Source organism: Sminthopsis crassicaudata, chromosome 1, assembly GCF_048593235.1.
Source record: "Sminthopsis crassicaudata isolate SCR6 chromosome 1, ASM4859323v1, whole genome shotgun sequence".
NCBI classification, from domain to species: Eukaryota; Metazoa; Chordata; class Mammalia; order Dasyuromorphia; family Dasyuridae; genus Sminthopsis; species Sminthopsis crassicaudata.
The window spans coordinates 725257695-725283957 of NC_133617.1; the positions used below are offsets into that span (position 1 = coordinate 725257695).

At 38.9% G+C, this 26263-nt stretch overlaps 1 protein-coding gene across 3 annotated transcripts in view; it reads left to right on the top strand.

Moving 5' to 3' along the window:
- FRMD4B (FERM domain containing 4B) overlaps positions 1 to 26263 on the top strand; it is a 337387-nt gene that overhangs the window by 88981 nt on the left and 222143 nt on the right. The window contains exon 1 of one of the 3 annotated variants that reach the window (XM_074284127.1): positions 14654 to 15427. The exons of the other annotated variants lie outside the window; for them this stretch is intronic. Coding sequence (XP_074140228.1) covers positions 15401 to 15427 — 27 coding nt within the window. The 5' untranslated portion in view covers positions 14654 to 15400. Of the gene's footprint in view, positions 1 to 14653; positions 15428 to 26263 lie in introns of those variants that run through there. 3 annotated transcript variants of the gene reach the window in all.

Here is a 26263-nt window from a genome sequence, read left to right on the forward strand (position 1 = left end):
GAGTAATTTTGCTGAATATGATATTTTTGTTGGCAGACCTAGTTCTTTTGATTGTTGTTATGTGTGGTTCCAGAATCTGTTGTCTTTCATTATCGCTGCTAAGTCCCGTACAATTTTAATTGTAGATCCAAAAAAAAAAAAAAAAGAAAAAAAGAAAGAGCCTATTGCAACTATACAAAAAAGAAATGATGAGTTTGTGAATTAAGAATAGTTGTAGCATGAGTAAAGAGAAAAGGACTGATTTGACAGATATTATAGAAGTTAAATTAATAATAATCACTTTTGGAAATGAGATGGGAGAATACTTTTGTTTTATTTAATAAAAGATGACCATTAATAGAGAATGTTATCAAAAAGTTCAGTATCCACTAAGCTCATCAGGGTCTATTGATTTCAATATTTCACAATTTAGTTCAAGACATATTTATTGAAGACCTGTTATGTTCCGAACATCAGGATCAGATTACACATACAAAGATGAAACCATCCCTTTGATCAGGGAGCTTTTATAGTTTTAGAGAGATAAGAGAGAGCTGAGGTCCGGATTTGTTGCTGGAATAGTGGGACAAAGGTCACCAACCTTTTTATTTTTCTTCAATCAGCCCAGCTTTTATGATTTATAAAGAACAGAAAACCAAGATGGGGGAAGAGGGAAGGGTTATTGAAAGCCATTTCCTTCCAAGTCCTTTTCCTTTGAGAATACAGAGCATTTGAAAGACTTGCCCTAATTTGGTGCACATCAGAACTAAGAACCATAGCAAAGCTCTTATCATAGATCAAATGGTAAGGGATGAACTAAGGAAGTCAGAGTAGAGTTCAAAGATTTTCACTGCAGGGGCCTCTGCTTCTCACTTATATGTAGGTTGATTGGAGAGAATTGATTCATAGCCATCAGCTAGATGAGTTTGTGCCTTTTCTTATTAGGACAAGTAACAACTTCTGTCTGCCTCAGTTCCTTCAACTGTAAAATTGGGATAATGACAACATCAACATCTCAGAGTTGCTCTAAAAAACAAATGAGACAATATTTGTAAAAATCCCTTAGCTGCCTTGAGCAGGGAAAGATTAAGTAACTTGCCCTCTATTAATAAGAACTAAAAAGAAGATTTGAACCCAGGCTTTTCAGGCTCTGAGTCCAACTTTCCATCTTCTCTGCCATGAACTTGTTTATTGTTGAAAGCAGTTTTAATAACATTAAATAAAATTATTTCCTTTGTAATCCCACCTATTTTATATTATGCATTAAAATTATCCTAGAATAAGAGTGCATGTGATCAATGACACTAAATAGTAATGATAACAACAATAACTAACATATTACTATGTGCCAGGCCTTGTGATAAGCATTTTACAATTGTTATCTCATTTGATAATATGATAATAAAGGCTGGAAAAAATAAAAAGAAAAGAAACTTTTTCTTAAAAATAAATAAAGAAAAGAATAAAGGATGATACTAAATCTGTGTACTACCTTACCCTAAGGAAAAAAATGGTAAATAAAGCCAGTAGTGTAAAGATATTTTTGTACCAGGGGCAAAGTTCTTTGCTTAGTTTTTTTTTAAATTAACTTACTTTTAATTTTATTAAATTGTTCTCATATTTGAAAAATTACCCAGGCAGGAATTTATTTTAAAATGCACATTACATGATGTGACAGATCCTGGTGCTGTCAGACTTTCAGCATTTTAAAGATAAGTCTGTATTAACATCACACAAATTTCTCCAAGTTTCCTTTGCATAAATCTTTAGATTTTTTTGAGTCATTTTTCTAGTACTGCTAAGTTTGGGTATGCTGGAATGGGTTTTCCAGAGTCTGTTGTTAAACTTTTGAGTGTGAACATTTACATCTCAGAAAGAGGCAAATTAAATGAATAAAGATTGGATTTCTTATTTTGTTGATTATCTTTAGAAAGTAATGGGGAAAATGTTAATATTGCAGATTAAACTTCAAAGTATATCATAATACTTTTTTTTCTTCAGAGAGCTGGTTGTTAAACATTTATGAGCACCCTGCTTCTAAGAAGCAATAATAGTTCATGAAAAGAACTTTTTCTGCTCCCTTTGCTCTAGTGGTGAAATCAGAAAGAAAGAAATCTTTTTCAGTGTAGCTACTTTATCAATTAGAATAGAAAGAGGTTAAAGTCCTAAAAAATATTTGGACCATGTCTTCATGATACATAAATTTCTTAGATTATTTTCTTTGAAAAAAGCATTCAAAGCACTTATTTCTTGGCTCAGACTGAATCCCAGCCCTTAGATGGATCAGTTCCTCAGCTTCCTCTTCCGCTTCCAAATTACTTCCCCTGCAGGCAGCATCTCACATGATGTACTTCTAAAGACCAGAGAGTACTTTGATGCTGTATTTGTGAATGAAAATCATACCCAAGGAGATCATAAAGGTGCCGGTTTTCCCATAAAACCCTGATTGACTTATAATGCTATCCCAATAGTATTTATACTGGACTCTTTAATCATAATTATTATATATCTAGTCAGGTTTATTCAAAACTGTGTCAAATGGGGGGGGAGGGGAGGGATTTCCATTTGCTAAGTTCACATTGCAGGCCAAGTGAGTCCCCTGGCCCAGGGTATTTCATAAGTGAGAGCAAATTGCTGAAAAGAGAAAAGACTAGAATGAATTAATTCATGTAGTTGGATAATGTTTTTATGTAATATTTTATTTTCCCCCAATTTGCATGCTAAAACAAATTTTTAACTGCATGACTTTGTGCCTTTGCTATAACTAACCGCCACATTAATAAGAGATGGGAAGCACAGCATGGAATAATGGAAAGACTCTTGGGTTCAGTTCTAGCCGCTGACACATACTTTGTGATCATAGGCATTTCAATTCAACTCTGATCCCCAGAGAATGCTCCAAGATTTATCTACTAAGTAATAGATGAGTTACCATCTCAGAGACATGGTGGGTAGAGTTTTAGATTTTACTCACAAGTGAAATGTTTGTTTTTTGGTTTTGTTTTTATGTATATTTCACCAGGATTTCCTGAGGCTCACTCAGGGGTAAGATGGGAAGAACTTTGATCTTGTTCAGTCAACTCTGACTCTTGGTGTTCCCATTTGAGTTTTGTTTTTGTTTTTGGCAGAGATCCTGAAGTGGTTTGACATTTCCTTTTCCAATTCATTTTACAGATGAAAAAACCAAGGCAAATAGGGTTAAGTGACTTACTTAAGTTCACACAGCTAGGAAGTATCTGAGACTAGATTTGAATTCAGGAAGATGAGTCGTTCTGATTTTCAGAGCAGTGCTCTATTCACTGAGCTACTTGGTTGTTGTAAAGAACGTTCAAGGGCTACATAGGGTGTCCCAAGAGCATTAGTGTAGTTTTTAAGTTTTGATAAATAATAATACTTTTTAGATAGTATTTTTAGATTGAACTTTAGATAATAGTTTAATATATAAATTTAATAGATAATATTTTTGTTGTTTAGCCATTCAGTCGTGTCCGACTCTTTGCGACCCCATTGGAGGTTTTCTTGGCAAAGATACTTCAGTAATTTACTATTTTCTTCTCCAGCTCATTTGACAGATGAGGAAACTGAGGCAAAAAGAGTGAAGTGACTTGCCCATGGTCACACTGCTAGTAAGAGTTTGAGGCCAGATTTGAACTCAGGAAGATGAGTCTTTCCCATTCTCAGCCTAGTCTCTATCCATTGGGCCATCATAATATTTATTAAACTTAATAGATGATAAAGTTTTGAGACATCATATATATGTCAGTGATTATTATTAAAAAGCATTTTTCACTCAGATATAGGACAAAAAGAGTGAAGACTTTTGGTGCTCTTTGAATCCATTCTTTTTTTTCCCCTTAAATTCTCTCTCCCGCTCTGTTTCCTCCCTGCACACAAGTAGACTAGAGCAATGTGGTTTTTTTGGGGTTTTTTTTGTTTTTTTAAATTCCCCTCCTGGTCTCAGTTCCTTCATCTATAAAATGAGGGAGTTGGACTAAATGACCCCCAAGGTCTCATCCACTTCCAAAACCATGATCCTGTTCTCTCTAAGGTCCACTTCAGCTGTACCTCCATAATATCATAAGGATGTTGTGACAGGAAAGACATAAAAAATCTCAAGGACATCTAAAACCTTACCCCAAATTAGATTTGAGCTCCCTCCACCCCCAGCAAGCATTAAACTAGAAATAGAACCAGGTAGCAGATTTTAAGGAAAGCAATTTCTACAACAAATGGAAAGAATGGGACAGACCTCAACAGACTGATCTTTTTTTTTCCCCCACTAAGACAAAATTCCATAAAGCATGTTAATCCTGCTGAAATAGATGATTAGTTTCCCCAGTCCCACATGACCAGACTCAAGCCAGCTGTGCAGCTCAAACTGGATAATACTCACTCTCAGCATATTTTACAGTTCCTGAGCACTTTGCTTTTTTATTTTTAAGTTCTTTTTAAACTTAAATTTAGCTTTTATGCATGCCCTCCTTTTTTTTTTTTTTAACATTTTGGTTATATTCTGATTATCATCACCGAACCCCAATATTGACCCATCCATAGTAGCAAAAGCAGGCAGCTAAACAACATCAATCAGTATATCAATGGTATGAAAGCATATGTAATGTTCTGCCCTCTCCTTTCTATAAAAGGGAAATATGCCTCATTTACCAAGATTGATTAATAAAATTTTGTGGCCTTTTGGCATTTTCTTTTCTGTTATTGTAATGCTCCATTTTGCATCAACAATACCTCTAAGCTTTCCCATGCTTCTCTGAAGTCCATATATAGGGCCCACATCATCCAAGCACCCAGCAATTCTGCCTTGTTCCTCCTTTCCTTCCACATGTGTTCAATGTTCTTAGCCCTGGAGAAAGTGCAAGGATGTAGCAGGAGAGGTAGAGTTCATGGCTTTACAGACAAAAAAATTTCGGAGGCCATCCAGTCTAATTCCCTGACATTACAGATGAAGAAACTGAGACTAAGAATGGACTTGCCCAAGATCAGTAGCCATATCTCCACTCAGAAACTTTCCAGGTGGTTAAATATTGTGGGCAGCATGTTGGATTTGGAGTTTACCTCAATTTCCTCATCTATAAAATGAGCTAAAGAAGGAAATAGCAAACTACTCCAGTATCTTTGCCAAGAAAACTCCAAATGGAGTCCTGTAGAATTGGGCGCAACTGAAAACAGAGTGAACAAAACATAATGTTGCTAGGACCTTAATCCTTAAACCACTAGACTGTAACACTGATGTCTTTGTATCTGATTGTTTCCAATTTAAATATGAGTTGAGTTTAAAGTATCAGAACAAAGATCAGTGTATGGTACAAACCGAATACATCGGTGCAGAATCTGGAGTCAATTCTGGCTTGGCTCTTTACTAACAGTGTGATCTTGGACAAGTCACTTTACTGGTCTGGTCCTTATTTACCCTATCCACAGAATGAGGTAGTTAAAGAAGATGGTCTCGGATATGATCCTGGAATTCTGGTAGATTAGTGCAATGGTTTCTCAATAGCCTTGCTTCCTTCCAATGAAGGTCTAGGATTTTTTTTAGAGCTGGGAAGAGCATCTAAGTCCAAATGGAGTTCTTCTAAACTAATCTCCAGGTTGCACAAATCAGGAGACTGAGACTGGGAAATGAAGTGACTTATTGGTAAAGATAAGAACTTTTCCCAGTGTTCTTTCCATTAAAAAAAAAACAAAATATCTCTCTCTCTCTCTCTCTCTCTCTCTCTCTCTCTCTCTCTCTCTCTCTCTCTCTCTCTCTCTGTGTCTCTCTGTCTCTCTGTCTCTCTGTCTCTGTCTCTGTCTCTCTCTCTCTCTCTCTCTCTTTTTCTGTGTGTGTGTGTATGTGTGTGTGTGTGTGTGTGTGTGTGTGTGATGCAGAACATTGGGTGTGTTGCTTCCTGAGCCACCTGACCAAGAGCTTCATCCTAATGAACTTCCTGGCTTCATTTGTTGGGTTGGTCATTGGGTGGGTGAGGTGCCTGCTTTTCTGGGCTGACTCAGCTAGGCAGTCACAATGAACTAGGAGGGTGTGGGGGAGAGAGAGTCCTGAACTCTCCCTCAACAATTTCCCTCACTTCCTTTCTCATTGTTTTCATTTCTGACGTTTCCAAATATCACTGTTCTCATCTGATAATATGCTTGTTGGATAATATACTTGAATCAGTCATTCCCCACTCTTGCCTGCTAGGGCCTTTTGGTTCTTTTTCCCTTTGGGGGACATTTTTTTTTCTATTTCCAAAAAAGACTTTTGTCTTTTTGTACGATACCAATCAATGAATGAGACTGTGTTGAGTCTAAATATGAAATGTTGAATTTACAAGTTAATAAGCAAAGTTCTTGGTCAATCATTCAATAATATTTATTTAGTACTTTCTATTTGCCCAACACTGTACTAGGAGGTGAGAATGCAAAGACAAAATGATCTGCCTCAAGGAGTTTACATTCTATCCAAGGAGATAGCAAGCACATAGAGGAAATTGTTGGGGGTACTGTGGAGTCAGCTTTAAGAGGTACTGATGAACAAAAGGGGGTGAGTGCACTCTATACATAGTGGTCGGCCAATGGAAAGGTCAGAAGTATGAGATACAACAAGAAGACCTATTTGGCTAAGCTAGAAAGGGTGTGAAAGTTGGGTGATAATGTATACCATCTTAGAAAGAAAGGCTGAACCAGATTAAGAAGGGTTTTAATTGTTGGAGGAGTTTGTATTTGATCCCAGGAATAAGAAGGGACTAGTGATGAGGGATGATATTGGTGTTTAATTAAAATAAATAGGCTTTAATTAATATTCTCCCATCTGAAACATTGCTCAGTTACTGTGCTGCATGGCACTGCTCTGCTTCCTGACCCACTTCTCTGTCCAGTTGTTCCATGCCTTTAAAACTCCCTCTAGTTTACATTAGTATATGTTCTCTGCCTACATCTCAGATCATTGACTCTTTATTGAGGTTTCAATTTTAAAAATTAATGAGCAGGGTCACCTTCAAATCCCAAAAGCATTTAATTAAGGGCTGGAAAGATATCATCAGCAAGCATTTGTATTTCATAGGACCATAGACTGAGAGCTAGAAGGGACCTAATGGGCCCTCTAGACCAGCTGCCTCCTCCCCCCATTTTACCGATAAAGAAACTGAGACCTGTGATAATTTGCTCAATAGAGAAAAGCAGCATCAGGAGGAATTTACACCCATATACTCTTCTTGCTCTTTCTACTTGCTTAGCTCTGGTATACATGGCTCACAATAACATAAGAACTAAAAACTGCCCACGTGGTGTTGGGAAGTGGTCAGTACTACTGTGGTTTTCATTGGAAAAGGAATCTGCCCCGCAATTAGGGCATCACTCATGAATTCTTGAAAGGAAGGTGCTCCTTTGTCCAGGGCAATGCTCTCTATCTCTCTATCTCTGTGTCTGTCTCCACCTACATCTGGCTCCATCCTTCCTCTCCCTTTCCTATTCTCTCTCTTTCTGTGTCTCTCTGTGTCTCTGTCTCTCTCTCCAATAGATAAATAATTAGGCATATGGATGTATAAATAGAGGGATGTAGAGAGAGAAGGAGAAAGTGAGAAAGAGAAATAATAGAAGAGGAGGAAAAGAATGTAGATGCATATAAAATATATTAGAGAGAGAGAATGTGGGAGAGAGAGGGAGACGTGAGAGGAAGGACATAGACATATGTAGATATTTATCTGTGTATAGATAGGGAACTCTAGATAAATAGGCAGTCAAACAGGATAGATAGATTAGAAAGACAGACAGATAACAATAAGAGAGAGAGAGAGACAGAGAGACAGAGAGATGGAGGGAGGGAGGGAGGGAGGGAGGAGGAGAGAGAGAGAGAAAGAGAGAGAGAGAGAGAGAGGGGGGGGGGATTTAGCCCTAATATTTTTAATCAGGAGGGACAGAGGAGTTTTATCTGCTGGGAAGTTCTTACTATTACCTGAACTACATGGGAGATGAGGGCCAAGATAATTGACATCATCTTTTTTTCTGGCTTAGACTCTCTCCAAAGACTTAGGGGCTCACAGAGAAAGCCTGAAGTAAAACATCAAGCACCAAATGATTCCCCATCCCAGGCTTTTCTAAGTAACCCACTGTCTACTTCCTGCAAAGCACAATGTCGGGTTTATTTCAGACAGTCCCAAATTCACCAAATTGTGCGTCCAGCTCTGCTTTCTTCTGGCAGCAAGGCCAACCTGAGTGGAACAAAGATCTATTTCAGGCTCTGTCTCTTTCAGACCTGAGCAGTCCTCCCTGCTCAGTTTTAGTGACTCATTCAGCAAAATGCCCACACCCAAAATACCTTCTCTCTCTCTCAAAAAGCTGGCACTCTAGTGGGCTCCTTACTCAGCAGCATCAAGGCCAAGTTTGAAAAAGAGCCCCCTCTTCCCAGTGTGGTTCTTTGTAATAGAAGTGGGGGCTACCAAGAGCTTTTACCTCATTAACATCTCTCCAATGGTTCAATACTTCGGATGGTATTGAACTTAGAATTCTTGATATTTGCTATTGATCAATTGATCATTTATAGCTAGGCTAATCTGTACTATTACACAGAACCTATTAATTCATCCCTATTCAAGCCAAGTTTATCACTGACTTTCTTTTGCCTGTGGATCAGAAGAATTTCACTGAAGAAACAAGACATAATTAAAAGGGAATATGATTTCACCCCACAAAGGACATAACCATTAGTTTGTGAGGTGCTGGCTTCTTAGGTCATGCACTGGCCTTTCCTATTTAATATAAATCTGTAAAATACATTATTTTATTTTTTTTAAAGCAGTACAGTATGTAACTCAGTACAAAGGAGACCCAGATTGAGGACCTGTTTCTGATAGTCACTAACTGTGGGACGCTGGATTTTGTTGTTTTTAAGTTGTCAGTCTTCATCAATAGGAGAAGATCCCCATGACCATTTAATCACAGTTCTATTTTTTATTTATTTTATTTTATTTATTTATTTTTTTGCTGAGGCAATTGGGATTAAGTGACACAGCTAGGAAGTGTTAAGTGTCTGAGGCCAAATTTGAACTCAGGTCCTCCTGACTTCAGGACTGGTGTTCTATCCACTGTGCCACCTAGCTACCCCCCTACTTCCTATTTGTAAATGTTTTATCTATGTGCTCTTAAAACATCACAATCACTTCTAGCTGATTCTCTATTCCTATCTTTCCCAATCTAGGTCTCTTTATTGGAATAAATAAGAACAGCTGAGAAAAACAAATTGATAATTAGTCATATCTGAAGATGTATACCTCGTTCTGACCCCCCCCCCCCAATCTACCACCTCTTTGCCAAAAGGTTAGAAGCATTCTTCTGAAGTTATGATTGACCCTAATGGGCATATGGGCACTGGTGATCGATTTTTTTTTAAAGTGATTTGGGCTGCTATTTGATTAAGTAACTAAAACACAGTGTGTCTGATACTCTTAATTCTTGCATTATATCCCTTTCACATTATTTATAGGGGCATTCATTCAATGATCTATCCTAGAAAGTCACCCACCATTATATTTCCATTCAAATATACTTTGGACCATGTTTTACCACCTGAAGTGGTTTCCTTGTCCATTATAGAAATAGTCATGTAGAACTGGAGGTCATCTAGTTCAATCCCCTCATCCTGCAGAGAAGGAAACTGAGGCTCAAATAGATTTCTTCTTCTCTCTTCAATAGGTTAAGTGTCTTGTCCATAACTGCACAGGCAGGAAGTAGTAGATTTAAGATTTGAACCTAAAACATGAACTCAGCTCTTTTCACTCTGTTTCTTACATGCTTTTAGAAACTTCCAGGTAAGAGAAAGGAAGAGTTCTATCCAGCCTTCTAAAGTGGAGAGAAAGGAATTACATCACGAAATTTGTCCCAGGACCCACAATCTCAACTGAAAATCTGTTGAGCAAAGCATAGTAAAATTTTCAGGGCAGCAGTCTTAAATCATAAAAAGCCAGAAGACTTCCACTCGCCAAGGGAGAGCACTTGTATCAATGAGATAATTAGAAGAGATTAAATAAATGTCATTTTTGCTAGTTTTTTTCAACAATGTGAATAGACAAGTTAAATAGGAGCATATTGGGCTATTTCCTGTTTTTCTTTCTATACTGGCAAATAACAATCAGAACACAGAATTTTACTGTATTATAGCTTCTGCTCTGGCAGAAGGATGTGATAGGTCTTGGAATAAGGTCAGAACTTCATGATGATTCTTTTGAATTCCTTGGAGGATCATGAGGTAGCAAAGCCAAACTTCTGGGATTGGTTTGGATACTTGGGACTGCTCCCTTAAAATGCCCCCAATGTTTAATTGCTTCTGCATTTTCTGACTTTCTGAAACATCTAAAACATAGTATGCAGTAACATTTAATTGGCATATTTAACCAAAAAGTAGGAACTTTATTGTAACTGGTCAAGAAAGACCTAGGCAGGAACTCTTGAATGATTTTAAAAACTAACAACAGTGCTAAGAAACAGATAATAAAAGGAACCTTCCTTTTTTTTTTTTTTTTTGAAAAACAAAGTCACTTTATTATAAAAATTTTTGACAGTATATATGTATGAGTAATTTTTTTAATAACATTATCCCTTGTATTCATTTTTCCAAATTATCCCCTCCCTCCCTCTACTCCCCTAGATGACAGGCAATCCCATACATTTCACATGTGTTACAGTATAACCTAGATACAATATATGTATGTAAATCCCATTTTCTTGTTGCACATTAATTATTAGCTTCCGAAGGTATAAGTAACTTGGGTAGATAGACAGTAGTGCTAACAGTTTACATTCACTTCCCAGTGTTCCTTCTCTGAGTGTAGTTGTTTCTGTCCATCATTGATCAACTGGAAGTGAGTTGGATCTTCTTTATGTTGAAGATATCCACTTCCATCAGAATACGTCTTCATACAATATTGAAGTGTACAGTGATCTTCTGATTCTGCTCATTTCACTCAGCATCAGTTCATGTCTCTCCAAGCCTCTCTGTATTCCTCCTGCTGGTCATTTCTTACAGAGCAATAATATTCCATAACCTTCATATACCATAATTTACCCAACCATTCTCCAATTGATGGACATCCATTCATCTTCCAGTTTCTGGCCACTACAAAAAGAGCTGCCACAAACATTTTGGCACATACAGCTCTCTTTCCCCTCTTTAGTATTTCTTTGGGATATAAGCCCAATAGCAGTGCTGCACACTTTGATATGCATAGTTTGATAACTTTTGGAGCATAATTCCAAGTTGCTCTCCAGAATGGTTGGATTAAAAGGAACCTTCCTAAAGGCAGAGGGGCTACTAGGACTTAGTGTAGTATATGCTGCGGTGATTTAGTCATTTCCAGTCATGTCCAACTGTTTATGACTCTTGATGGAGATACTGGAGTCAATTGCCATGTATATGTTGTCAGACAAAATGAGGAAATAGTAGATGTAGAGAGAGATTACATTAAGTTAAAATGGGACAGCACATATAGACACAGAGGAATAGGGGAGGAGACATAGCGGAAATAATCATTTACTGAATAGAGTACGAAAAGGTGGTCCCAGGCCAGATTATGGAGGGTCTGGATTGCCCGGTCATGTTGGATATTTATTTTCTTTTAAAATAAAGTCTCTGAATATGTCATTCTACACAAAGATACTATCTCTCCTCATTCATGTTATTAAAGTAGTTAACCATAGAGTATGAACCATAATACAAAGCTTTCTTATAATACTTGAGTGTCCAAATGGTACTCCATATGGCGGGAAATACTTTTGAATATCCCCGTGCCAAGAAGAACAGGGACTGACAACTTGTCATTCCATGTAAAATCATGGGATCTCATAATTAGAGCTCAACCCCCCCTCATTTCACAAATGAGAAACTCTGCTCCTAAGAAGTGAAAGAATTTGTCCAAGGTCCCCCAGATGACAAAACTACAATGAGAACTGAAGTGTCCTTAACTCCAAATCCAGTATTCTTTCCACTGTGCTATGTTTCTTCACTTCTGAAAGGCTTTCCTACCCTTTCAGATTCAGTCTAAACCTAAATTCAGGTTTTTTTACGTTCTCTAGGGAACATAATTCTAGATCTATAAAGAGCAGTTATAAAATCTACAAAGGACATCAGAAGCCATCTAATTCAAACTTCTTGTTTTATAGATGAAGAAATAAGGCCCATGGGTTGAAATGATTGGGTTAAACTCACACAAGTGAGTTGTTTTTTGTTTTTGTTTTTTTGTTTTTTTAACTGCCTGCACTTTTCCTTTTGAAGCCCTAGGGATAACTAAATATTCTAAGTCAAATCATATTTGACTTCTCCCTCTCTGTTCCAAGATCATGAATTTAGAGCTGACAGATAACTTAGGAGCCATCCATTCCAACCCTTTTGATAATATGTTGATAAAAATGAGAAAGGAATGGCAAATCCAGGCCTTCTCCACTGCATCAAGTTACATTATTAGGGGCAGAAAAGGGTCCCTTAATTAATTAAGGGTCCATTAATTTTTTTTGTATTCCTACCTAGCTGGAGTGAAGCAATATTTTTCACAGAACTCAGCAAAGGGAGGGTAGGGGAATCTACCTGCTGCTATTAACGCTGAGCATATCTATTGGCTTCTGTTACTTGGCATAAGGGCAAACAAATAAAAAATTCATGCAGACAAGCATTTCTCTCTAAGTGGCTGCTATTTATCATCCCTGAAAAATGATAAATTTGTTAAAAGCATGGCCAGAGCATTTATCCTATTTTAAGGAGTATGTGGACTATGAATGGAAGCCCATTTATCATTAACTTAAATTCCAAAACATAGTTAGCTCCTGTCCATTTCAGCAAATAGTCAATTATTCAGGATTTACTAGATTACTCATTAGTCCACCTCCAGACCAAAAAAAAAAGTATCTAAAGATGATAGAACAGAGAGCATAATTTTGGGAAGAATTTTTCTAATAAAATTCATAACATGAAATAGTTATTATTTCTTATATTTTTAGCAAGCACATGGATTTTTGGAGATTGGCATTCTAAGAATCATAGAATAAAAATATAAAAAACTAATAAGTCAATGAGCATTTATTAAATGCCTACTATATGCCAGGTATAGTGCTGGGTATTGTAGATATAAGGACATAAATGAAGCAATAGTTTCTTTAGAGGAACTTAGCTTCTACAGGGGAATGCAACGTGTGTGTGTGTGTGTGTGTGTGTGTGTGTGTGTGTGTGTGTGTGTGTGTTCATATACAGACATCAGAAGGTAGTGGGTAATGGATATAAGGTAGGGGGAAAAAACATCTGAGAAGGATGAGGAGAGACCTAACGTGGGAGATTTGGAGCTGAACGTTAGAAGAAACTCCAAGAGGTGCAGGTGAGAAGGAATTGTGTTCCAGACAGAAGGTACAGACTGTGCAGAGATACATAGAGAGTGTGATGCATGGAAAAAGAGCAAGAAAGTCAGTTGGGCTGGACCAAGCAGAGCAATAAAGGAGGGAAGGGATCTTAGAGCCAAGTTGTGAAGGCCTGGAGATGCCAATTAGGAAGGGAAATGCAGTAAACATACACCGTCATCCCAGGTTTAAAACAGAGATAATAAACATCTTCCTTAAATGCTGTAATGATTCCAGTATGTCACACTCTAGGCAATAGATGTATTCCTGAGACATCCTGGTGCTAAATTGTCATTTTGTAAGCTAAATCATGTTTTATCTGCCCTACAGGCAATCAGTATTTGAAAGAATTTTATGATATCCTTCTGCAAACCAGGGAATCATCTTATTCACTGCTTAGTAAACCCAGATGTTCATATATTATAACCTAGTCCAGTAGTAGCAATAATAATAATTCAGTTAAATTAAATTCTAAAAGAAGTTATTAAACATCTCCTATGTTTAGGATATTCTGTTAGCCCTTGGGAATAAAAAGACCAAAAAGCAAATAATCCTTGCTCTCAACAAACTTACATTCTAATTGAGCAGAAAGGGAGATGCAAGGGAGACATTGGCAAAGGACCACTCAGCATTGCATGTGTGTCCACATCAAAGAAGGCGCTGTGTTCTGTGAGCAAAGCGGAATTGAGTAGCTCAAAAGAAATGTAAGATGTGCACATTTAGAGACATCTCCATTCCAAATGTTCATATGCACTATTTGAGTTTTTTGGTTTTGTTTTTATCGTGTACAATTTGCTATTCTTGCTAAGTTATCCTATAAATTTCTTTATTTTCTTTTTTTACTTCCTCCTTTCCTTCTTTCCTCCTTTCCTTCTTTGTTTCTTTCCTTCCTTCTTTGTTTCTTTCTTTCTTTCCTCCTTTCCTTCTTTGTTTCTTTCCTTCCTTCTTTGTTTCTTTCTTTCTTTCCTCCTTTCCTTCTTTGTTTCTTTCCTTCCTTCTTTGTTTCTTTCTTTCTTTCCTCCTTTCCTTCTTTGTTTCTTTCCTTCCTTCTTTGTTTCTTTCTTTCCTTCCTTCCTTCTTTCTTTCTTTCTTTCTTTCTTTCTTTCTTTCTTTCTTTCTTTCTTTCTTTCTTTCTTTCTTTCTTTCTTTCTTTCTTTCTTTCTTTCTTTCTTTCTTTTTTTCTTTCTTTCTTTCTTTCTTTCTTTCTTTCTTTCTTTCTTTCTTTCTTTCTTTCTTTCTTTCTTTCTTTTTCTTCCTTTCTTTCTTTTTCTTCCTTTCTTCCTTCCTTCCTTCCTTTCTTCTTTCCTTTCTTCCTTCCTTCTCTCCTTCCTTCTTTCCTTCCTTCCTGCCTTCCTTCCTTCCTTTATTGCATGCCCAACCTGCGGTATAACCTTCCAAGATCATATTGGTTTGATCAGCCAGTCAGAAGAAATATACCTTGATTCCCAATATAGTGATTTATTTTGATGTCTTTGAGAATAAAAGGCAACAACAGCAGCACAAGCACTTATTGTGTGTCAGACACTGTACTAAACACCAAGGATGCAAATGTAACAAGTAAGGCATTCCCTACCTGCCTTCATGGACGGGAAAGTGATAGCTATGTGTGACTCAGGTAGCTGGGTGATTTGAGGCTTGAATCTTAGCAAAATAAAGGGAACGTCCATCCATGAGAGCCCAGAGCAGCTGTAGGGGCTTGGTCCAAATTTCTGGGAGGTGGAAGGTGAACATGAAGGCAGGAGAGGAGCCGACTAGAGATGGCTAGGAATGGGACAAGGTTGAAGATGAGTAAACTGAGGAGGGAGAACACTAGGAGCTTATGGGAGCAGGAATCAGGAAAAACTTTGCTGAGAAGTTTTCACTTGAACTTTGTCTTTGAGCAGTTCAGGATTCTTCAAGGCAGAGGTGAAGAAGGAAGAAGGCACCGAAGGCACTGGAAATCAGATGCTAAGCATGGATCACCTTTGGTTATCTAGTTTGGATGGAACATACAGGGCCTGAGGAATCACGTGAAATGAGCCTGGAAAGGCCATGATGATAACTGGCAATTTTCTATATGACAGTTCCCAATAGCCATTATAAGGTAGGTATTATCATTCCCGTCATACAGATGAGAGACCTGAGACTAAAAGGTCAACTCGCTTGCCCATAGTCACACAGCTGATAAGTACTTGAATTCAAACCCAGATTTTTCCAACTCTGATTGCTCCAATCAGCTACATCACATCGTTGACTGATTGACCGGGTTGTCAGTCTAGCTGGAGTCCATTTGTGGAGGACCATGCACGTGTGAGCTTGAGAAGCTTGTATTTTATCTTAGAAATAATTGGGACCTTCGGATGGTTTCAAAGCAGGAGGGTAAACAGGTCGGACCTGGTGCCTTACCCCTGCTCCTCGGCCCGTCATGGGTTACTTCTGAATTACTGCCAGTTGCTGACAAGCTGCTAGTACATTTTCTTCTCCTTTCTCTGTGGTTGGGAGTAACCCCAGACCACGCTCATGTTCGATGTGCGGGCCAAGGACACTCGCAGAACAGCTTGCTATTCCAAAAACAGTTTGGAGGAAGGGTGTTGGCAGAAGTTGTTGAAGCTGGGGATCATTTGTGTCAATCTCTTGAATTCACTTTTGGAAGAATGTCAGCAGGAGGAGGAGGCCAGTTGATGATAGAGGCCCTTGTCTTGGTTCTCTGGCCTTGGAGCTGGAAGCTTGGGTTTGGGGAATGGGAAGTAGATGCTCCACAGTCTCCGTCCCCACCCCAACCCAAAGGAGACCAAAGGGAGCTTCTAGATGCGGACCGGCTCTGTTTGGTGAAAAATTACATATGTTGTCAAGGAAGCTGGTTTGTTTGAGGAAGGAGCCTACCCACAGTCCATACCAGCTGGATTTGGGAGAACTATACGTAGAGAAATGGAGTTTAGCCGCTCAAGCACCAGATCCACATTTGAGAATCTTGGGTCAGCTTTCCTCAGAAAAGGGTTCAGCCCCTCAAGCTTATGCCAGGAAAAGAGAGAAAAGACAGAAATTCAGTAATTTTGCTCTGCGGTGATCATTAACAGCTTACAGTAATTTGACAAATGACCAAGAAACTGTAGAAAGAGCAATTGAATTAACATAACTGTTTTGAGGCACTCCAGAGATTGTCGTGAGAAAAATCAATTAGGGTGAGTGAATCAAGAGTTACTTGTTAAATTAGGTCCAGTGGTTAAATTTTCAGGATGACCGCCTGTACCTCAAAAATCAGCAAATGTTACTAATCAGGATTTGATTGATTATTAAGTTGATTATCTAGACTCCAGAAAGTAATACTAATTAATGTTTTTGTAATTCTTACTATGTGCTAGGCACTAGGCTAAGCACTTTCTAATTATGATCTCATTTGATCTTCACGATAGTCTTGGAGAAATGTTATTATGATCCCTATTTTACAGATGAGGAAACTGAGGCACACAGGAGAAGTGAGGTGCCCAAGGTCACATAGCTACTAAGTGTCTGAGGCTACATTTGAACTCAGATTTTTCTAACTCCAGGCCCAGCACTCTACCCATTGTACCTCTTAGCTATTCTTAAGTGATGGAGGAAATTTTAATAATGCAGATTAAACTTAAAAGTCTATCCTGTGTTTCTTTCAGCAAGTTGGTTGTTTAGCATTGAAGAATACACCCCCAGATTCACCTATTTTTTTTTTTGGCCCCAGAAGGCAGAATTAAAATTCATCAGAAGTTTTAGTGATTCAGATTTAGGCTCAAGAGTACAAAAACTGGATCAGTGAAACCCTGAATTCTGGGCTTATGTATTTCAGCTTCAATCTTGGGGGCTGGCTGCAAGCAGTAGCAACCCCTCTTTACCTCTTATTGCTACCACCTAGAATTTACTTTGGGAAATCTCAGGCTAAAACTTGTGAGACAGAAAAAGTTCCTTCTTAATCCTGGACAAGTTGTCATTGCCTTGTTCAGTTATTCCAATTGTGCCCAACTCTTAATGACCCCATTTGGGGTTTTCTTGGCTGAGATATTAGAGCAGTTTGCTCTTTCCTTTTCCAGCTCATTTTCCAGATGAGGAAACTGAGGCAAATAGAGTGAAATAACTTGCTCTGGGTCACACAGCTAGTAAATATTTGAGAGGGGAAATTAAGTGTTCCTGATTCCAAGAGAATAATAAGACTTCCTGATTCCAAGCTTACTGTGCCACCTTGCTGCCCATGGACAAGTCTTCCTGATTCCAAGCTTACTGTGCCACCTGGCTACCCATGGACAAGTCTTCCTGATCCCAAGCTTACTGTGCTACCTAGCTACCCATGGACAAGCATATATTTCACATAGGGCAGCTTTTATTTCACTCCCCAGAATGCAAAGGGCTCTTTTTACTGTGGCGATTTTTTTTTTTTTTAATATGGCAAGAGTTGGTAGTTATGGGCTTTTAGAATCGCAAAAAACCTCATTTTGAAAATAATGCAGAATAGTGGGGAAAGTACTAGGCTTGATGAAAGAAGGAACCTCTATTAATAGTTCTTTCCCTATGGATAAAATTGTGAGTTTCAATTTCCTTATCTGTAAAGTGAACATAATAATACCTTTAGAAATGACTTCACAGGATCAAATGACATAATGAATGTAAGGAATCTTGTAAAATTCATAGTCAGTTGTTAATAATCTCTGTGTGATTAAGTTTTTTAATACCAGTTGAGAGAGTTCCCCCACAGCTTCCTACTTGAGTCACTGCCTATTTGACAGCAGTTTTAGGGAAGAGGGTCTGGGCCTGGGGCAGTAACCTGGATTTGTCATAACATAAGAGTGGCTCTCCTGCCATTAAAAAACAATCCATAGTCATTTACTTATTCAATTCCTACTATGTGTCAAGCACATAGAAAAATAAAAATGTATGTATTCTCCTGTATAAAACATACACTTTTGGCAGAGATGTCAAGTGGAGCAAGGAACCGGCATCTGTGGAGATCGGGAGAAACTTGATGTAGAAAAGTGTTACCATAATCTATAAAAAAAAATGCTTGCCTTCTCAGTGGGGGTGTAACAGTGGGGATGGGAAGCAGAAGTTTGGAAAAAATGAATGTTAAAAATTGTTTTTACATGTAATTGTCGGAAGGGGAAGGGAATAAAATATTAATTTAAAAATAACTAAATAAGGAATAATGATAAAATACAAAAATTAAGCATTAAATAAAAATTTAAAATTTAATTTTAAAAAGAAGTTTTGAAAGGAATGAGACTCTAAGAAGAGAAAATGAGGAGGGAGTTCATTCTAAGTATGAAGAAGCCAGAGAGAAGGTGCCAAGATGGGAAATATGTGAGGAACAATAAGAGGACCAACATGGCTAGACTGGAGGATGCAGGAAAGGATGTAATATAGATTAAATTCAGAAAAGCAGCTTGTAAAAGATTATAAATACCAAATAAAGAGATAAATATTTAATCTAGAAGCAATAGAGAGCTACTAGAGTTTATTGAGTTAGGAGAATGATGTGGGCATTTTTTAAGAAAACCACTTTGGCAACTGTGTAGAAGTTGGATTGTAGAAGAGAGGGGCTAAAAGAAGTGCAAGAAATAGTCCAGGTGAGAGGTGAGGATGAGCTGAATGAGTGCTTGCTTTCTCCCCTCACCCCTCTGTCCCTCACTCTCTTGCTCTCTCTCCCTCTCTCTCTCTCTGTATCTCTGTCTGTATCTCTATGTGTCTCTGGGTCTCTCTGTGAGAATTAGCTGAATTATGCTGGGCCGGTGAGTGAGGATGCCAGAGATATGCTAGAGATAGGAACACAAGAGACATGACTTGCCTTCTAGTTGTGCAGTGTCCCCAGGTTCCCAAAATGCTCATCCTGTCATCCCTGTGCCCTCATCAGGCAGTGCTCTAAAGCTTGGTCTCATTTCTTCTCTATTTTGTTACCCCTCAGGTCCACTGCTTCTCTTTCCTTCTAATTCCCCAGCTCCTCAAGGGCAGCATGATGCTAATTAATCCATCCTAAGCCATCCTTCATGGATACCAATGGGTTTCTAGTTTCTCTCCCTCATATATTTGTCTTTTTTTTTCAATACCTATAAAATAGCCCACTTCAGGTATATGGCCTTCTGCATCTAGAACCAGTCTTGGAGCCAGAGACTTCTCCAAGGTGCTGAGACTTTGTCAAGTGTCCTGAGCTCAGGCCTAGAGGCTGGCTTTACTTGCAGTCAAAAAACCTGCTTTCAAATTCCATCTCTCACAGTTGCTTGCTGGGTAAACCTGAACAAGTCCCTTAATTTTTTTTAAGCCTTTGTTCCCTTAGTTTTAAATTAGAAATAAGACTGCCCCTCCCAGGGGACCTCCCAACTTCCAGGGTTCCAACTTTCCTGTAAATGAGTCTTTTTTATGTGAAAAGCTGATGCTCAAGTTCCAATGATCTTATGAAGAGAGCCGTCTGTACACTCAGAGAGAGGACTGTGGGAACTGAGTGTGGTCCACAACATAGCATTCTCACTCTTTTTTATTGTTGTATGCTTGCATTTTACTTTCTCATTCTTTTTTCCAGCTTGATTTGATTTTTCTTGTGCAGCAAGATAATTGCATAAATATGTATGCATATTGGATTTAGTATATACTTTTACTATGTTAAACATATTTTGGATTACTTGCCATCTAGGAGTATGAGTGGAAGAAGGAAGGGAAAATTCAGGACGCAAGGTTTTGCAAGGGTTAATGTTGAAAAATTATCCATGCATATGTTTTGAAAATAAAAGGCTTTAATTAATTTTTTAAACAAAGAAAAGCTGGTGCTCAGCAGGAAACAGGATTGCCTCTTCAGTTCTCTCTGTTTTTCTTGGTATCTTCTTCCCAGCCCATTTATACACAGGAAGTCTTCATAGTCTTCAGAATCATAATTAGTACTTGACATTTTTTTTTTACTGAGCTGAACACTTTATGAATATTATCTCATTTCATCCTCACAACAACTCCAGGAAGTTAGTGCTGCTATTATTCCAATTTTACAGATGAGAAAACTGAGGCAAACAGAACTTAAGTGATTTGCCCAGGACCATCCAACTAGAAAGTGTTGGGGGGGGGACAATAACACCAAGACAGGAGACAGAATGATGACCAATGTGACCAGATCGTAGCATGTGCATAGAGGAAAGCCCCAAAAGACTGGAATGATAGAAGGAAATAGTGTTGGACTTGGAGGCTGGAAGACCTGGATTCAAATCCTGTCTCTGACACTTATAAATTGTCTCATCATCTGTAAATTAATCATGGCAGCGGGACAGCTAGGTGGCAAGGTGCATAAAGTGCCGGGACTTGTGTCAGGAAGACCTGAGTTCAAATGTGGCCTCAGACACTTACCAGCTGTGTGGCTCTGGGCAAGACCCTTAACCCTGTTTGCCTCAGTTTCTGCATCTGTAAAGTGAGTTGGAGAAGGACATGGCTAACCATTCCAGTATCTCTGCCAAAAGAACCCAAAAACCCCAGATGGGGTCTTGAAGAGTTGAACACACTGAATAACCGCCATCCCTATAGAATGTACCTCATAGACCTGTGAGAATCAAATGAGATCATATATGGAAAAAGCTCACAAACGCTCAAGTCCAGGGCCAGTTATTCTCCTTTAAATAAAAGCAAAATGGAACCTGAGAACATCATAGCCTCAGTTGTCCTGGAGATCAGGTCATGCACAGGTGGTCAGTTGCTCTCTCCCAGGGCTATGGCTAAAGAGTGTGGGCCATAAGGGTGATCGGCCTGAGTTCCGAGGGGAGTTGGAAGCTCTGAGAACATCTCTGCTCAGAGGCAGAACTTGCTATCTACAGTGGGGGGGGGGGGCAAGTGAACTACAAGTGATTGGAAGGACAGTGGAGAGAAGGCAGGGCCAAGCAAGGTGCCCACCACTGGGGCTGGCAGGGTGTGACCTCCAGAGGGGCCTGTGGAAAGGGAGAACAGTTAATTGTTGTCTGATGAGTTGGTGACCTTCCAAAAGGGGCAGCAATTGTTTGTGAGGTCACTGGGGATCAAGAGCTGGAAAGGATCCAAGAGGGTCCCCCCAATCCAACTTGAATTTCTTCTCTCTAAAAGAAGAACATTGGACTTGATGACCCTCAAACTTCCTTCTAGCTCTAGATCTCTGATTGTACCTGTGTGTTTCGCCAAGTCCTTAAATTTCTCCAGGCCTCAGTGTCCCCATTTGTAAAATAAGTTGGTTGGATTTGATGATCTCTTAGATGAGTTCTAGAGCCTATGACCTATCTCATTTTACAGTAGAAAGTGACAGAAGGCTACTCATTGAACACGGATCCTATGTTTTCAGGCTCATTCTTTACTCCATGGGGCATGAGACAAATTTTCCCAAGGTAACCACCTCCATCCCCACTTGCCCCCTCTCCCTTGGTATTTATTTTTTGCTCCTTTTGGGCTGTTTCCCTCCAACAAATTGCAATTAGCTTAAAGGCAAGGGCTGCTGGTTTGTTTGTTTGTTTGTTTGTTTGTTTGTTTGTTTTGTATCCCCAGAGTCTAACACGGTGACTTGGCACATGTAACCACTTACTAAAAGCTTGTTGAATTAAATGGAACCTGTTCATTTTTGCACACCTGGAGTCCACTGGCTTCTATAGGGGCGGTGGGGCTAAAATCCGATGCAAATTGTCCCTAGCAGCTGTTGTTAGCTTGATTACCTGAGTTTGCAAGGCAGGCTGGAGGAATTGGGAGCTAACCAAGTAACACGTGGAGTCTATTAAAAGCAATATTTTAAGACTTGGCCCCTGTTACCCTTTTTGATGGGATTAGGGAGAATCTAGAAAGGGCTTTCGAAGTTGGCGCAGCGAGGGAAGAACCATTTAGAAATCACGTTGGGAGTCATTTCATCAAGGCGTATGCACACACAAAAATCAAAGAGCAGATGTGATGGTATCGATATTCAATAGCAAAACAAGATCAGTTCTCGTGAAAAATGGAAGAATTTAATAAGTGTTCTACTCGAGGTGATGCATGAGCAGTTCATTGAGAATATAAAAATTAATTGAAATAGCATTCATGCAGAATATTACTATTAACATTATTTATATCCCAGGGCACCTTTCCATTAACGAGGATCCAGTTAAGTTTCCATTCTAGTGGAAGTAAGAGCAAAGAAACTAGGAGGGAGACTTGCCAACTCCCCTGTAAAAGGCAAAAGGAAGAAAAATATCCCGTGCTGGCTTTTGCGTAGCAAAGATAATAGATTTTGAGTGGGATGACCTTTAGGTCATTGAATACAACTCTTCATTTTACAGATCAGGAAAATGAGTCCCAGAGGAGAGGGAAAAGGGAATGAGGATTTACAAAGAGCCTACTATGTGCAAAGTGCTATACTAATTTACAAATGTCAGGTGTCGTATAATCTCTCTGACTCTGGAGAATCCCTTGACCTTCTTAAACCTGTTTCTTTATTTGTAAAATGAGGAAGGGGCAATTAGGGAGTGTTACAATGCACAGAGCACTGGGTCTGAAATCAGAAAAGCTCCTCTTCCTGAGGACATTTACTAGCTAAGTGACCCTAGGAAAGTCATTAACCCTGTTTGCCTCAGTTTCCTCATCTGTAAAATGAGCTGGAAAAGGAAATGGCAAACCATTTGCGTATGTTGGCCAAGAAATCCTAATTGGGTCATGAAGAGATGGACACGATTGAAAAATGACTGAACAACCAAAATGGGGATAGCGATAATCCCCAATAGGATTGTTGGATCAAATGAGATAATGTATGTAGAACACTTTTAAAATTTAAAGATAGGGGCAGCTAGGTGGTGCAGAGCACCAGCCCTGAAGTCAGGAGGACCCAAGTTCAAATCTGGTCTCAGACACTTAACACTTCCTGGCTGTGTGATCCTGGGCAAGTCACTTAACCTAATTGCCTGGGGGGGGGGCGGAGATAAATAAATAAAATTTAAAGATATACAAGCATGAGTTCTGATCAATCCTGGGCTGTGCTAATGCCAATGACAAAAGGTTGAGCTCTTTGAAACTAGCACAAGGATAGAAACTCAGACAGCAACTTCCCTGACAGTAATAATGGCAGAGGAAAGTAGGAAGTGAAAGAAGCTGGGGCTTTGGACTTCTGAAACACTCTTTGGGGCAGATCACTGAGACAATATGACTGCGGCTGGTTATAAAGATAGTCCCTTCTCCATGCGTGAAATGCACTCCTTCTTCATCTGCTTCTGAGAATCTCAGAGCTCAGCTAAAGTTCTACTTCCTTTCTGAAGCCTTCTGGGACACCTCCAGAGACCTAGAGCTGCTGCTTCTCCTCAGTTATCTTGGAGCACAGGGAGCACCTCTTCTTTGCTCATAGTTTACCTTGAATGATAGTTACCTGTATATGTGTCATGATACAAAGATCTTGTGGAATGGAGAATCCCTGAGGAAGAGGACTGAGCCAATATTGACCACTACATTACCAGGAGCAGTACAAAGAGAGTCTTCAGAGAAAGGTACGCCCAGTACATAGAAAGAAGAGACATCATCTTCATGTTCCATTAGCATCACACAGCATCGGAGGAACTGAATGAAGGTCACCTTCAGGAAATTGGGTAGATCTCCATGGCAGATGTGGGGGAGGGCAAGCCATTTTCATGGTTGCTTATCCCCTGTTAGTGTCTACTTGGCACTCAATTCTCATCTGGGGCACCAAGAAGCTGTAGCAAGGGTGGTGTCCAAAGCTCAGTAAAACATTTCAGCAGATGCTAAACCAAGTTGAAGGTACTCAAATCGGTCTGAAGGAAGTGTCTACCCCATGCACATGAAGATTTTCCCCCAATGAACAGGTAGATGAGAACAATTAGTTCCAATGAAAGCAGACACTGTGGAGGTTGGAAACTTGTTTGGAGAGTGAAGACCCCAAGGTCATCTACTGCATCTTGGGGCATCACCAGTCATCCTGACTTTTGGGCTTGCTACTGGACATCCACAACCTTGGAAGAGAGAGTAAGGCTGCTGGCTTTGTGCAACTGCCTCACTTAAATCCAATTCACATACAAGTCAAGGCCATCCTGGGATGTGATTGTTCCTTTTCTGAAACAAAGGATGAACAGCAACATGGCAGGACAGCGAGGAGAGTGATAGCTGCAACATTTATTATTGGAGGGAGTACTCACGGAAATCAAAACTGTCCTAGACCCCCATCCCTTAATGCAGTGTATCAAACATAACTTGACAAAGTACTACTGTGGAGTTAAAGTGAATGTTTCCAGAAAGAACCATGGTCATAAAAATCAGGAATTTTTCTTCCTCAAACTCCTAGGTTGATCCTGTTAAAGTCATCTTGTTCTGCATAATTCAAAGTTCTTTTCCTCTGCCTTCCCTTACCACACATCTCTTTTTCTGTCTCTGTCTGTTTCTCTTTTTTCTCTATATCTTTGTCTCTCTCTCTTCTCTCTCTCTCTCTCTCTCTCTCTCTCTCTCTCTCTCTCTCTCTCTCTCTCTCTCTGTCTCTCTCTCTCTCTGTCTCTCTCTCTCTGTCTCTGTCTCTCTGTCTCTGTCTCTCTCTCTCTGTCTCTCTCTCTCTCTGTCTCTCTGTCTCTCTCTCTGTGTCTCTGTGTCTCTCTGTCTCTCTGTCTCTCTGTCTCTCTCTCTCTCTCTCTCTCTCTGTTTCTCTTTGTCTCTTTCTGTGTTTTTTTGTCTTGTTCTCTGTCTCTCTCTGTCAACCTCCCCTACACACACACACACACACACACACATATCATAGAGTTGGTTCTTAGGTGGAGAATGGTATTTAGAAATCAGTTTCCATATGAGGTAGGGAATGTTATTTCAGCACTTGGCCTGGAGCTCTGCCTTTTTGGAGAAATGAAAAGATCAATTTGACAGATGATTAGAGGACAGATTGGATCAGTGAGAGACTTGAGGCAGGGGGGCCAACCATTAGAGAAAAGTACTCTTACTTTGCACAGAGATTTTCATCTGTATACAAGGAGAAGCCATTTGAAGAGTCTAAACAGGAGGGAGGATCACTTTTCCCCCCTTTTTCTTTAAAATTAAAAAATGCAAGGATGTTTACAAAGCAAAAATAGGAAATGAAGTAACTTAAGCATTGTTTTGAGAATGCAAGGGAGATTCTATTTATTTTAAAATAAATTATTATATAATGCTGTCATTTCCCAATGACCCTTTCTTTTTACTGAAAACTTAAAGTTGTTAACAGTTTAGAAAAAAAAAAAAAAAAGACCCACACTTGGGTCATATCTGACCAGGTATGCCTCATTCTAAACCTACAATCCACCACTTCTCTTGATATACATATTTACCATCAGTCCTATTGAATCAAGATTAGTCAATCTATTGCTTAGAATTCTAGAGCTGTTTACTTCATTTCTGAAAACAAGACTTTCATGAAATAGCAGAGATTTCCTTTGAGAGTTTCCTTTATGAATTTGTGTTCTCAATTTGTCTTTCAAATGAAGCAAAAAAAAAAAAAAAATACCAAAAGGAAAAAGAACATGTTTCTTCAGTTGGCAGTAAATTTGAGCACAGTTTCATGTATTTAGCCTTCATTGTCCCAGCCATGGGAGCTTGACATCTGTCTCCTGTCTCTGAAAAAACATTCTATATAAATCATGTATGTAAATGCAGAAGCAGCATTGGAGAGGGTGAGGACTGGCATTTCATGGTTCATGGTTGCTCTAAATATCTGCATCTTTACCTTAGATGAACAAAGGAAAGGTGATATACACAGCCTTATTATTACAACAACAACAACTACTACTACACACACAGAAAATGTATTTGTATGTGCATAAGTACATGCATATGTGTATTATATGTACAATTAACAATTATGATAGTTAACATCCATATAGCTCTTACTATGTGTCAGACACTTTATAATTATTATCTCATTTGATATAACAATACTAGGAGGTAGATACTATTAATATTATACCCATTTTTATAGATGAGGAAACTAAGGCAAACAAGGACT